At 38.7% G+C, this 12,612-nt stretch overlaps 1 protein-coding gene across 6 annotated transcripts in view; it reads left to right on the forward strand.

Annotated features, from left to right (window-relative positions):
- The window catches only part of LOC111868578 (nuclear pore complex protein Nup93), a 54,798-nt gene that overhangs the window by 5,152 nt on the left and 37,034 nt on the right, over positions 1-12,612 (forward strand). For all 6 annotated transcript variants that reach the window (XM_023859359.2, XM_023859357.1, XM_023859353.1 and 3 more), the window contains exons 2-4: positions 895-1,068; positions 3,533-3,713; positions 10,684-10,812. In XM_023859359.2, the coding sequence (XP_023715127.1) occupies positions 899-1,068; positions 3,533-3,713; positions 10,684-10,812 (480 nt within the window). In that variant the 5' untranslated portion in view covers positions 895-898. The remainder of the gene's footprint in view (positions 1-894; positions 1,069-3,532; positions 3,714-10,683; positions 10,813-12,612) is intronic.

Genomic DNA, 12,612 nt, shown 5'->3' on the forward strand with positions numbered 1-12,612 from the left:
TAAAAAACTTTCCCTTAATTCGTAGCTTATATGTTCTGTGAGATTTTGCCTGGAAGTCTAAAATAAGATGCTTCCTTTCTTTATTAACAATAAAACCTGTTCCAAACATGTGACTCTTCTTCTGACAGCTACAGAATACAACATGATCCCTCTTTTCCATGACTCCTTTACCCAACCACCTCAGTTCTTGTATAGCAGCGATATCTAGTTGTTCAAGTAGCATTTTTAGTGCTCCGGCTCTGTAAAGAGATAGTACATTCCAAGATCCAATTCTCGAATCCTTTAAACATTTTCTTGAATAGGTCCGTCCGGTTACTCTTTCCTCGGATTTCTGAACAATTTAGTCTTTACAGTGTGAGGTTGTTAGCCTCATGCCCAACCCCCAACCTGGAGGAGCAGGGTATCCCTCTCTGTCTGGCTCCTACCCCTATACCTGTCTGGCATGGGTGGCTCTACCAGTAGCTATGCTACCGCCGGCATAGCTCTCAGGGTCTCAGGAGCTCTAAAACCCCACCACCACGATAAGGTGGAGATACCATTGGTGGGGAATAGAATATAATACACATTTCTATTTTCATACCCCTTATTTATATTCTCTGTTGCACATTCTTTAATGGCATATACATATGCATGGAATAATGTGGCACTATGTATAAAATGTGACTGAATGTATTAGAACAGTGAAACACAAGATCTTCTCTGTAGAATAACGAGTTCCACAAGAGACTCTTAGGTGTTGTGAGAAATAATTTTTCATTTTGAATTCCTACTTATAAAATTACAAATTTGGAATATGATACTGCCCCAGGTAAATTGTTTCAACTAATATTTTAGTCTCTGGTAATGGAGAGCAAGAATTTAATATAGGTGTATATTTCTTTATATTGATTTCAGTATTATGGCAGAGTCAGATTTCAGTGAGTTGCTTCATGCAGCTGAGCAGTTGTCAGCTGAAGTGGAAGGGAGTGGTGATCTACCAAAGGTTGAGAGGACATTGCGTCAAGTTTTAGAAGCTTCCACAGAGTTATGGTCAAGAGTGACACAAACTGGAGCCCAGGATGTCCAGGCGTATGTACCTCCTGTGATGGGTACTGTCACTGTCCATTTAGAAGCAGGGAGTACATCAGTTATCTGGTTTTAGTGAAGGCCCATAGGTCCTGTGTCTTCAAGAAAGGGATTACAGTCTGTATTTAAGGGCAAGGTCAGATTTAATAGCCACTTGGAAATTGCTGATGCTCTTCTCCATGTGTGCGCGCGCGCACACACACACACACACACACACACACACACCCGTGGCGTGGAACCACAAACTTTGACCTCCCAGCAGGTCTTGCCAGCAGGAAACTCACTTCTGGCCAAAGCATGAGGTTTTCTTCTGTGGTTTCATCATATCTCATCAAAGATAATATTGCAGGCACCAGAGCATGGTGGCACTCCTATAAGCATGTGAAGTGATTATATTCAATATGGGTTACTCTGCTTGGTACTACAAGCCACAGCTGGATGTCTGATCCTAACCACCATTAAATCAACAGTATGCAACTTGTACCTCCCACCAAATGAACCACTTGATAACTGTACTCTTACTAATCCCCTTACATAGCTCCAAGCCTCCTTGTTAGTGATAGGCAGTTTTAATGGCCATTACTTCCTTTGGTGTTCCCATTATGGCAGGAGCAGCCTTACTGAGAGAGTAACCTCACACATACTTCAACCCTTTTGAATGATTTCAGTGTACCCACACATTCATCATTTGCATAAGAGGCCTCCGTAGTCTAGGGGTAATGTTCCCACCTCGTGCCTCAAGGTACGCGGGTTCAAACCTGGCGGAGGTCGTGGAATTTTTAAGGGCGGAAAATTCAGGGAACAAGTCCTCCGGGAGGGACTTTAAGCCGTGGGTCTCGTGTTGTAGCTTTACGGCACGTAAAAGAACCTCATGTCTCAAGGGGACCTCTGAGCCAAATTCAGGACATTTCCCGACCAACAGTAGTCTCTAACGTCTCTGGTAGATGGGGGAAGCATCGAGATACCGCTGAGCCAGTAGAGGCCGAACTCGCTGGCTGAGTCGGGACTGATGGCACGCCCCAGTACCGGTAGGGTATAGAGACTGGTAGAATATCACAGGGGGACGCACAATGGACCAACATCTGGTCTAAGTGCATGGGGAAACCCACCCTCTCCAATAACAACAAGAACAACAAACATCATTTGCGTAGTACACATTTAACAGTTGATTTGCATTCTGTTGCCCAAAACTCTCTACAGTCTTCTTGTCATGTGGTTGATGATGTCCAAACAAGTGATCACTTTCTTATTTACATTATCCTTCATACAGTGAATAGCCGGAAGGTCAAGGGTTCAAGTCCCAATGAGGTCATTGGATTTTTTTCAATTGACCTAATCCTACCAGCCACACTAGGCCCTGGGGTTTACTGAACCTCTAATAGAAATGAGTACCAGGAATTAATTAAATAATTTTCCTGGGGAGTAAAGCACGGCTGGCATGTAAGGCTGACAACCATACCGCCATCTTTGAGCTGATTGTCTAGATAATGTGGGAGCCTTGACGTCTCGCAACCCTATGGGCCTTCACGGCCTGTTACAGGGATAGCTTTACTTTACATACTTACTTACTTACTTACTTTATACAGTGTATATTGAAGAACCTTATCACACTAGTTTGTTTCTGAAAAGGGCCAGTTGTATACTGTATCATGAGATTTTATCTTTCCTAAGTTCTACTTTCTGTAGGGTTAGTGCAGTGACCAACTAGTTATAACATCTGTAATTCACTTCACTGAACAAAGCATTCCAAAATGATCAAGTTAGCCATGCTACCCACCTATCCCTTTGTAGACAGAAGAATTTTTACAGATACTCTGATGATAGTCAACCCAAGAGAACATTGCGAAGAGATATACCAAAGCAAGACTCATCTTAAGGTTCCTGAGAAGGCAGGTTGGCAACAATTTATTAGTTCCGTATCATGTTACACTGCTTCTAGTGTTATGTGGACTAGATAGTGATAACTTGGTGGAAATTGCCATTGCATATTCCCTTGCTTTTTGCTCTCTGTAGACAGCACTACTGTAGTGACAACTTTACAGATAGCTGACACTCTCTTCCCACTTTGAATCCATATCAGAATCCGACAGTCACAAACCTTTTGTACAACTGAAGGACCAGGAGGAAAGTCACAGCCCACATTTTAGTAGAAGGGCGTTAGAGCTTTATGATTATACTCCCCAATGAGGAGCTCTTGGGTGCCTTGTAGAAGGCCTCTGTCACTTCCCCAGTTCTGGATGCAATCCACAATCAAATGCTTCAAAACACCACTTCTGAAACTACTTTCTATTACCAATGTTCAAGTGTAGTTGGTGTGAAGATCCTAAGCAGTACTCTTCAAGTCTGAATATGCAGGTAGAGTGTTCATGTGAAACACTGGTAACTGCTGAAACAGCAATAAATAACCTAGAAATAACAGAACAAAATTATTNGACAGTAATCTTGAGCATAAACCTTTCTATTTCAGGCATTTACTCTTAGGCTCAAAGGGGGTAGATCTACCACAGCTGTCACAGAAGCTTGAGGTGTTGAGTGCTCGAACAACATTTGAACCTCTTGAGCCAATTCCTGATGCAGATATTCAGAGTTTCCTAAAAAATGAAAAGGAAAATGCCATTTTGTCAATTATTGAGGAGACTCATAGAACTGTAAGTACGCACACCTTATTGTCGTACCAGAAGAACTGAGTACCCATTGAAGAAAGCAGTCTTTTGGGATTTGGCACCGTGTATATGTGGTGTTAACCGACGTTTCAAGGAACGCATCGCCTCCATCTTCAGGGTAGAAGAAAAANCCATTGTTTAATTTAATTTTTAGTTTCTCGGTTCATTTTTACAGCCATATACAGTGTAGTCAAGAAAGTAATTGACTTCTAGATATATGACATTGTGCTGATGCTGAAATATGGAGTTCATCTTCCAACTTCTGTTCTTCATGGTATGGTGGTTAGGAACAGGAACGTTTCCTTTATCTGTGTGTATGCACAAATGCAGTATTTTTATGCGTTTGCTGCATGAAGTCTCTGAAGTGAATGCAGTCATTTCTGTTTGTTTTCATCTTTCGTATCCAGTTTTTATGGATTTTGATCAAATGTTGCTAAAGGGGGATCTGGAAACTTCCATTTTGGTCTCCACTTGTGTGAAACTATACTTTGTATATCTCTGAAGTGTAATATGTGAGTTAATAAGAGAAAGTATTATTGTATGTATAGTTTTGATTAGGTTCATCAAAATTGGATTTATATCCGCAATAAATTAACACATAATTAATGTGGAATGGAATATTATTATAAAAATATTTGTAAAATATTTGTTGTTAAAACTTATTTGAACTTTTCCAGTACTCTTATATGAAGTCTGTAACTCAAACATTACAAGTTAATGTACTTGTCATTATTTTGAGAGGAAATATTAGGCCATTTACAAGGCCTGCATTACTATATTCTGGGATGTGATGCCATGTAGTCTAGTAAATTTTTACCAGCATTTCAGAGGAATCCACTGTCTCCATCATCAGGGTAGAAAGGTCAGTCATGCAGATAAAAGCAAACAGTGGTACAGGGAATGGTGGACAAAGACTAGTGCTAAGAACAAAATGTTTGTAACTATCTACTTTACCACATGAAGTCACATCCTAGAAGATGGTGATACAATGAGACCTTGATTTTACACTTTTCAACGGACTGCCTAAAACAAATTTAAAGTCAAGAGAAAAAAAATCAGGGAAAGACGATTGTTACAAAGAAAATAAAACTGCACTCTTCTTTATGCCATAACTTTGGGCAGTCATTTAAAATATACATGTTTGAACATTTGACTATGCAAATATAGCTAGCAAATGTGGTACATACCTAGTTACACTGTTTCTTCAAGTAACAGTCTTCTCTTTCTTTTCTTTACAATAATATTGTTCTTGGTATCCGATTGATGTATTTACTTTCTGGCTGCTTCCAGTCCTTTCAGTGCATTCAAGAATGTGTGCTTTATATTCTGCAAATTTCCCTTCCTCTTCTGGTTCTTCTGGCCTAGTCAAATGTTGATTGAACACCCGGTCAACACTCCAGACTCCACAGACCTCGAGAACACTGTCACATGTTAGGTAGTCTTCAGACTGCACTCCAAGACTGTCCCAGTCATCCTTTCCATCTTCAGTGAGTTCAACTGCACTGTCACTGCTGCTGACATATTGTCAGTCAAGAAACCATGCTTCACAAAACAGTTCTTGATTATAGCAGGGTTATCAGTCTCCAAGGTTGTGCTATTAAGCACGTTACAAGCCACACATTCAACTTAATCTGCTTGCTATAATGGCATTTGAATGCATGGATGATTCCCAAATATAAAGGCTGTGGCTGGGTAGTATAGTAAGCTGGGAGAATGCCGTGCCATGGCGCAGGCAGTGAGTTACTACCTCCCCAACAGAGCCCCCTGAGTTCAAGCCCAGGTCAGGTCAGGTGGGATTTGTGATGGACAGAGTGGCAATGGAGCATGTTTTCTCCAAGTACTTCAGCTGCCAATTCTCATTCCACCGACTGATCCACACTCATCATCATCTATAATCTTGGATTGGTACAATAGGCCAAATAGTGGCTGACATGCCAAGTGTACTGTCTTACCCCACCCCAAGAAGCTAAAAAACAAAGCCGGGAGGAATAGGACTTTGAAGTTTCAGAAAAATATATTCTTCAGATGAGCAATGGATTGAAAGAAATCAATATTTTGTGATTTTTAGCACACAGTTTTCTAACCAGCTGCGTGAGGTAACATTAAAGTATTTTGGTGGTCATCCAGGAATTTCTATTAGCTTCATATTTAGTAGGAGTTTCTTGACTTTCTTTAATGGATGTGGACTTTTATAATTTCCAATTACATTTTGTTACTACCGTCTTCATTGCCTGCAAGGAGAACAGTAACCCACTGTTTAGATTTTATACCACCATGGTAAACATATCCTCAAACACTGAAGTTTTTCCTAGCTTGTCGAATGAAAAATAGATCTGTCTCATCAGTTTTATTACTGTCAGAAGTCATAACCATCAATTTCATTAAAAAGTCAGTAATTTTTCTAGTCTTCTACAGTTTCTGAATCAATACTCCTGCTCTCACCTGATAGATTTCTGTAAGCAACAAATTGAGAGGCTGTAATGTTGGCATTACTGATCATAGGGATTTACTAGGCATGCCATTGAGATGGTTCATGTGGCATGATATATGTACTAAGTTTCATGAAGATTGGTACAGGCCTTCAAGCAATATTATGGATTTGCCTCAGCAATTTGAAATTCTGTAATGTTGGTATTGCTAGTGGGAGGGATTTGTGATGTACAGTGTTGAAATGGGTTTAGGTGACATTATATAAATACCAAGTTTCATAAATATTGTTGAGCCATTAAAAGTTAATCTGGGGAAATACACACACACACACACACAGCAAGGAGATTTTATAAGTCTACTTTTATTTTTTTAAAATAGGGAACATGGACTAAAAGCTAGATATATGTAAGATCAGTTTGGATAAGACTAAGAATTTTCTCTGGTAGACCAGTTCTTTCACTGTAATAATTTATAACAATAGTCATCTTTCCATGGTGCACTAAAGCATACTACCATATTTATCTAAATGGAAGATGATCCTGAATGCAAGATGTTCCTGTATTAGGAAACTTGTCTGTGGGGAAAGTTTTTATTTGAATTCATTTCATAATCCTCAAATATGTGAAAGAAAACATGTTATACATGAAATTTATTGAGTTTGTTTTCCCTCATACACACACTAGGCTTTATTCAGCTTCATCAGTCTTGCTATGTTCTTTTCACAGTTCCCATCTTCTGTCTCACATTAACTGATCACACTCTCACTTTCATTCCCAACCTTCTTCCCTGTCATCCATTTAATCAGATATACAACACTTTTTAAAACCCTTTCGCTGTTACTTATGGAGATCCTGGTCTTGAGCCATATGTACAGTGGTTCTACACTAGGCTTCTTTATTGTCACGATGTCAGAACTTAGTCCCCTTTCAAGAGCCATGCAGAATACAGTTATATAAAGTGATCTTTAAAAAGCTTATTTGCTAGAACACATAATTATGAAGCCATCCTTCCAAGTAATGACCACAAGTCAGTATTCATTGCATGAATCACAGATCTGGCATCCAGTGTAAATGACCTTTAATGGCTCCAGCACAAGCCTTTCTCAGCAATGCCCTTGACTTCCTCTTCTAGATAACTTATTACCATAGGCAGTTTTCAATTCTGTGTCACATATGGTGATAGTTACATGCTGTGTGCCAACTCTGTCAACATTATAGTGACTTTCATCATTTCCAAACCCAACGTTTTTACGGCAACAGATATTGTGCCTGCATTATAAATTGTGTAACTGTATGGCTTATGGAAATACACTGGTATTTCATTGACATTGCCTTGAAGTATGATAGTAACTTCTTGCAAAATGAAGACCTTTGCTATAAAGAAAATCTGTTCCTCTGCATTATTTGAACACATCACCTCGAGCAGAACTTAAAATTTCAGCTTCTTGTTGAGTCAAGATGTTACACTAAGCTGGCATTCTATTCTGTCTTTGAATCCACACTAACAACAGTTCACATGTAGAACTGACATGAGTTCAGTTTTCGTTACTTCCAGCTGTAGGACGTGCATTTTCTTGCCACTCCACAGTTGATTGGTTGGTTGCTCTACATGTTTATTCACCATGGTCCACAAGTACAAATCATTACAGTGATACTTGATACTTTGTGGTACATTATTTATTTTCATACTAGTACACTTCTTGACATGATCTGTCATTTCTGTGTTGAGTGACACAATGGTACAGAATTGCAGGATAAAAATTTGTGAATTACTGGTCCCCTCCCATGATTTTGGTGGTACATTAAGCAACCTTATGGCTTCTGATTTTGAAACATATTTCTTTCTTTCACTTGCTACTGTCATAGTATGATGGTGCAGACTAGTCATACATAGTGCAAACCGTGTCATAGACATGCTACAAGCTTAAAACATATTAAAAACATAGATAACATTCAAATTCATGATGATGACTTGTAGGTTTGTAACTTCACACACACCTTCTAGGATGTACTTATATCGCAAAATAATTTAAACAGATCTTTTAAAAACGTTTTTAATACATTAACACCTGCATGTTTCAACACTGAGATGTCGAGTAACTTTTGTTTTTACTGCAGTTGTAATTGTAAATGTAATTAACTGGCGGACTGTTGACCTTCATAAATGTAAAACATTTCCTTGCCTGTTGAGCACCTTCTGATGATGGTCGCTTTAAACCAAAACATGTAAAGATGTTTATGCAATTAAATCAAATTGGTTGCACTTGATGGTGGTGTTCTGCTCAATGTCAGATAGTGTGATGGACCAGAATGCCTTCTATTCAAAAAGAATATGGTGGCTTAGTGTACCACTCTGCAGGAGAGTCCAAACTGTCGTAAGCCTTGTCTACAATACTGGGATTGGTGTTGCCATTAATGCCTTCTGTATCAGCCATTTTGAGAGTCTGTGTGTAGAAGCTTCCCTTTTGGAAAAGCCTGTGCATGGATAATTATGTGGGAAAGTTGTTAACACAACCCATTATCCATTTTATGGTGTAATATTTTAACCAACACACCATAACTGGCATGAGCTGGACATCAGAGCATGGGCACATAGGTGGGTGTGTATGCATGTGTGCAGTCGTGTATGTATGTGTGCGTGTGCCTGCTTGTGTTCATCTTCAGCTTCTGTAGTAACTGAATATACATTTATGTCATGTCTTTCATAGTAGACTCAAAATTCACCCGGGCATTTATGTTCAAACTTGAACCTTCAAATTGTCCAGTGCGTGAGTTGTAACTTCTACCTTTGCCAACCAAGTTATATTGTGCCGCCTCCATGAATATAAAAGTTTATGTACAGCTGAATTCTATGCTAAATGTTGAACGCATGTCCATTCAGAATTATCCTCGATAATATCCCTTCCCATGCATGGATACATATAAGACCATCTGGTTGTTAAGGTTTTGTGTCAAGTGCCCTGTCTCCGTAAGGCAAAGAAATCAGTTGCCTTTTGCTGGATACCTGACCTTGCTGGCCTGCAGGTGGCGAGGAAACCACAACATTTTAGGAAGTCTCTTTCTCACACTGTTTTATGTACTCGGAAAGACAGGACAGTGAGAATTAACAGGGGCAACAAATTGCTGTGACTGGCTAACTTTTTCCGATGGCCCTTACTATACAGCCTCGTCACAGGCAGCATAGAAAATATAACTTCCAACAGTTAATATTGTTGTCAAGGACCATTGCCTAATGATCACTCGCTTGTTTATCGAGCCATTTTCATGCAACAGACAATGTTTAAGTAGTCTTGTCACAATATGTACATTTTTGTCTCATTTAATATTGATTTATGTAATGCAATTTTTACTTTGAGGTTTTATTCAGGCACAGATTGACTTTGATGCTGTTGCTCCTTAAAACCTTCTTAATCACTGGAATGTTGTTAAGAGCATCATTCTTACAAACTATTAAAATTATGTGAATATTTTATATAAAAATGTAACAGTATCAGTTTATTGGTAAGTAAAAAGTAAAAAAGTAAAGCTATCCCTGTACCAGGCCGTGAGAGCCCATAGGGTTGTGAGACGTTGAGTGTCCCACATTCTCTAGACAATCGGCTCAAAGATGGCAGTAAGGTTGTCAGCCTTACGCGCCAGCCGCACTTTACTCCCCAGGAAAATTATAAAATTAATTCCTGGTACTCATTTCTGTTAGAGGCTGAGTCGACCCCAGGGCCATAGTGCGGCTGGAAGAATTAGGTCAATTTAAAAAAATCCAATGACCTCATCAGGACTTGAACCCGCGACCTTCCGGCTTGTAATTTTATTGGTTCTTGTTTAAAATCTATGATTCACTGATTATGAATCAAAGTGTTTAAATCTGTATCTTTCATTACCATGAGTTCACAGGTTGTTCATGAGAGAAACTAATGGTTGAATTAATACACATTTTGTATAAAGATGGACTTCTTAATTTTCAAGGTGCAATTTTGGGATATGGTAAGAGGTGTTTTATTTTTACTTAGAATGTTACTTAGGATTCAGTTCTAAAGAATGCTGATGGTCGTATATTTTAGGATTTCTGGACTGTATCATACAGTATTCCAAACATACCCCTTTTTGGAAGCTAGCCCTGTTTCTTTCCTCATGTAGTATTTCAAAAGCAGCGTGCTTCAGAAATTGTATCTATTTCTCACCTCAGGCAAGAGGTGTTTTATTCCTTTAGATTTTACAGTTGTGAATAAGCAGTGCAGCTGAGGAAACTTCAGATCCATTAATCATTCAATTTATTTTTTTTGTGTATTTATTCATTATTTTTTCTCATTTAATTCTTTGTCTTTTCCTTTCAGAATCAACTTCATCAGTTTTTTTACATTCTTTTGTTCTTTCTTAGATACCAGAGCATTCCTCAGTCTCCTTGCTTCTTTGTAGAGTATAAACAGATAGGTATCGTAAAAAGTATGGATGCTGATTACCTGCATACTGGAAGTGTATATATTGTGTTCTGCTACTGTTTTATATTAATATTAGATTGTTGTTTTCAGTGTTTTGATGATACAGAGAAACTGCAGTGGGAACACATTGAAAGTGAATGGAAACAAGACAAGCAAAAAGCACTCAATGCTTTTGCAGGAACTTCTGAAGAGTTCCTCAAACTGTCACTCCAGCCTGAGGTAAAGGAGTATTTTGTTTATATAGTTAACTGTCCTGAATACCATTATAACTGTATACAGTAAAGCCTCACTAATTTGAAATAGGTTACTTCAGAACAGTCCTTAATTCAAATAAATTAAATTTCCCAGCTTAGATTATAAGATTGTTTATGTCTTTTAATCTTGTTAATTAAAAATATAGTTACTTTTTAATTTGGTCACACCATAGCTCAAGTGGTTAGAGGCTGACTTCTCATTGTGGCGGCCTGGGTTTGATCCTGGGTCTGGTCAAGTGGGATTTGTGGTGGACATAGTGGCGCTGGGGCAGGTTTTCTCCAAGTACTTCAGTTTCCCCTGCCAATCTTCATTCCACCAGTTGCTCCACAATCACCCTCACCTATCATCTGGGGCTGGTACAATAGGTCAGAAGTGGCCACAGTACAAGGGACTTAGTCCCACCCCACTAGCAATAAAACAAATACTTTTTAATTTGAAACTGCATTCGAGCCCAGTAGTGAGTTAAAATCTGAATTGTTTGAAGTTATTTCCGTGTAACTCCTGCTACATATACAAAAAAGAATCTGAATAGTACTTTAGGCACCCCTGAAATTCTTCCAGCTGTGAAAGAATGCAGGTGACATTGATCATGTGGCCAGTTTGAGTAGTAAGTTATTGTGTGAGTCACAACCATTCATAACTGCCTGAGAACACTGCTGCTGTATAGTATGGGTCAGGAAGAATATTTGTTGTATTAGGGGCAGTATATTTGGTCAAATCTGTTGTATGGTAGGTATTTATTTCTTATTCCAGCCACTAATGTGAAACAAGACTGAAAAGAAGAGAAAATACTCAGGAAAGACAATTGCTGAGAAACTGGACATGAGTAGGGAAGCTAATAAAAAAGAAAGTGCAAGCATATGGAATTCCACTGTCCACTCTGTTGACATATCTAAAATACCAGAATCCAATTGAGTAACAAGCTTTACAAGGGAGTGATGTTTCAAAGCATATGAGAATGCTTGATACTAAACATAGTGGTACTGAGAATGAATTGTTCAAATGGTTTTGCAGTGCTTTAGCTTGGATAGTTGTACAGTTAAAGAGAACACCGACAAAATCATACTGAAGATGGGCGTTCAATTTAAATAATTTAAATACCATCCTTTGGGATGGCCATAGAATTTCAAGGAGCCTCCCTATGCACCTCTTCTATCCATTTCTCTCGGTTTATTTTCCATAGAATTGCCCTGAATATAGGAAGATTACAAACAGCAGGGGACATCATTATGCCTATGACAGATGAACTGAGAGCTGTTCCACAAACATGCTTTGAATAGTTTTTCTAAAAGTGGAAAAGACAGTGGGAGTTGTGCATTGCTGCTTAAGGAAATTATTTTGATGGGAATGAGTGTAACTGATTTGTAAGTCTTGAAATAAAGTTATTATTGATGAATTACAGAAACTTTCTGAACAAACCTCATGTATGGCAGTACAGTCAACTCTCGATTATCCGGGGGCGGATTAACCGGTTTGCGGCTTAACCGGGGCTTTTTTTTTTAAGTTTATATGTTGTTTAATATTCATTCACTTTTGTTTCACATGGTGAGTTTAACACTATTTTCGCACTAGTGTGAACCGAGCTCTGCATTATTTCGTCCCGTTATGCGAACACAATGTTCTAGGGTGGGGGTGAAAGAATGCAAGAATTTTTGGAAAGTTTCAAGGACAAATACACCGCCCCAGGTTATTTAACGGTACCATCTCAGTGTGAGAGTGCATTGTGAAAGTAAGTATCAGTTTCTTAATATAGATCTTCAAGTG

This window comes from Cryptotermes secundus, unplaced genomic scaffold, assembly GCF_002891405.2.
Source record: "Cryptotermes secundus unplaced genomic scaffold, Csec_1.0 scaffold330, whole genome shotgun sequence".
In the NCBI taxonomy this organism is placed as follows: domain Eukaryota; kingdom Metazoa; phylum Arthropoda; class Insecta; order Blattodea; family Kalotermitidae; genus Cryptotermes; species Cryptotermes secundus.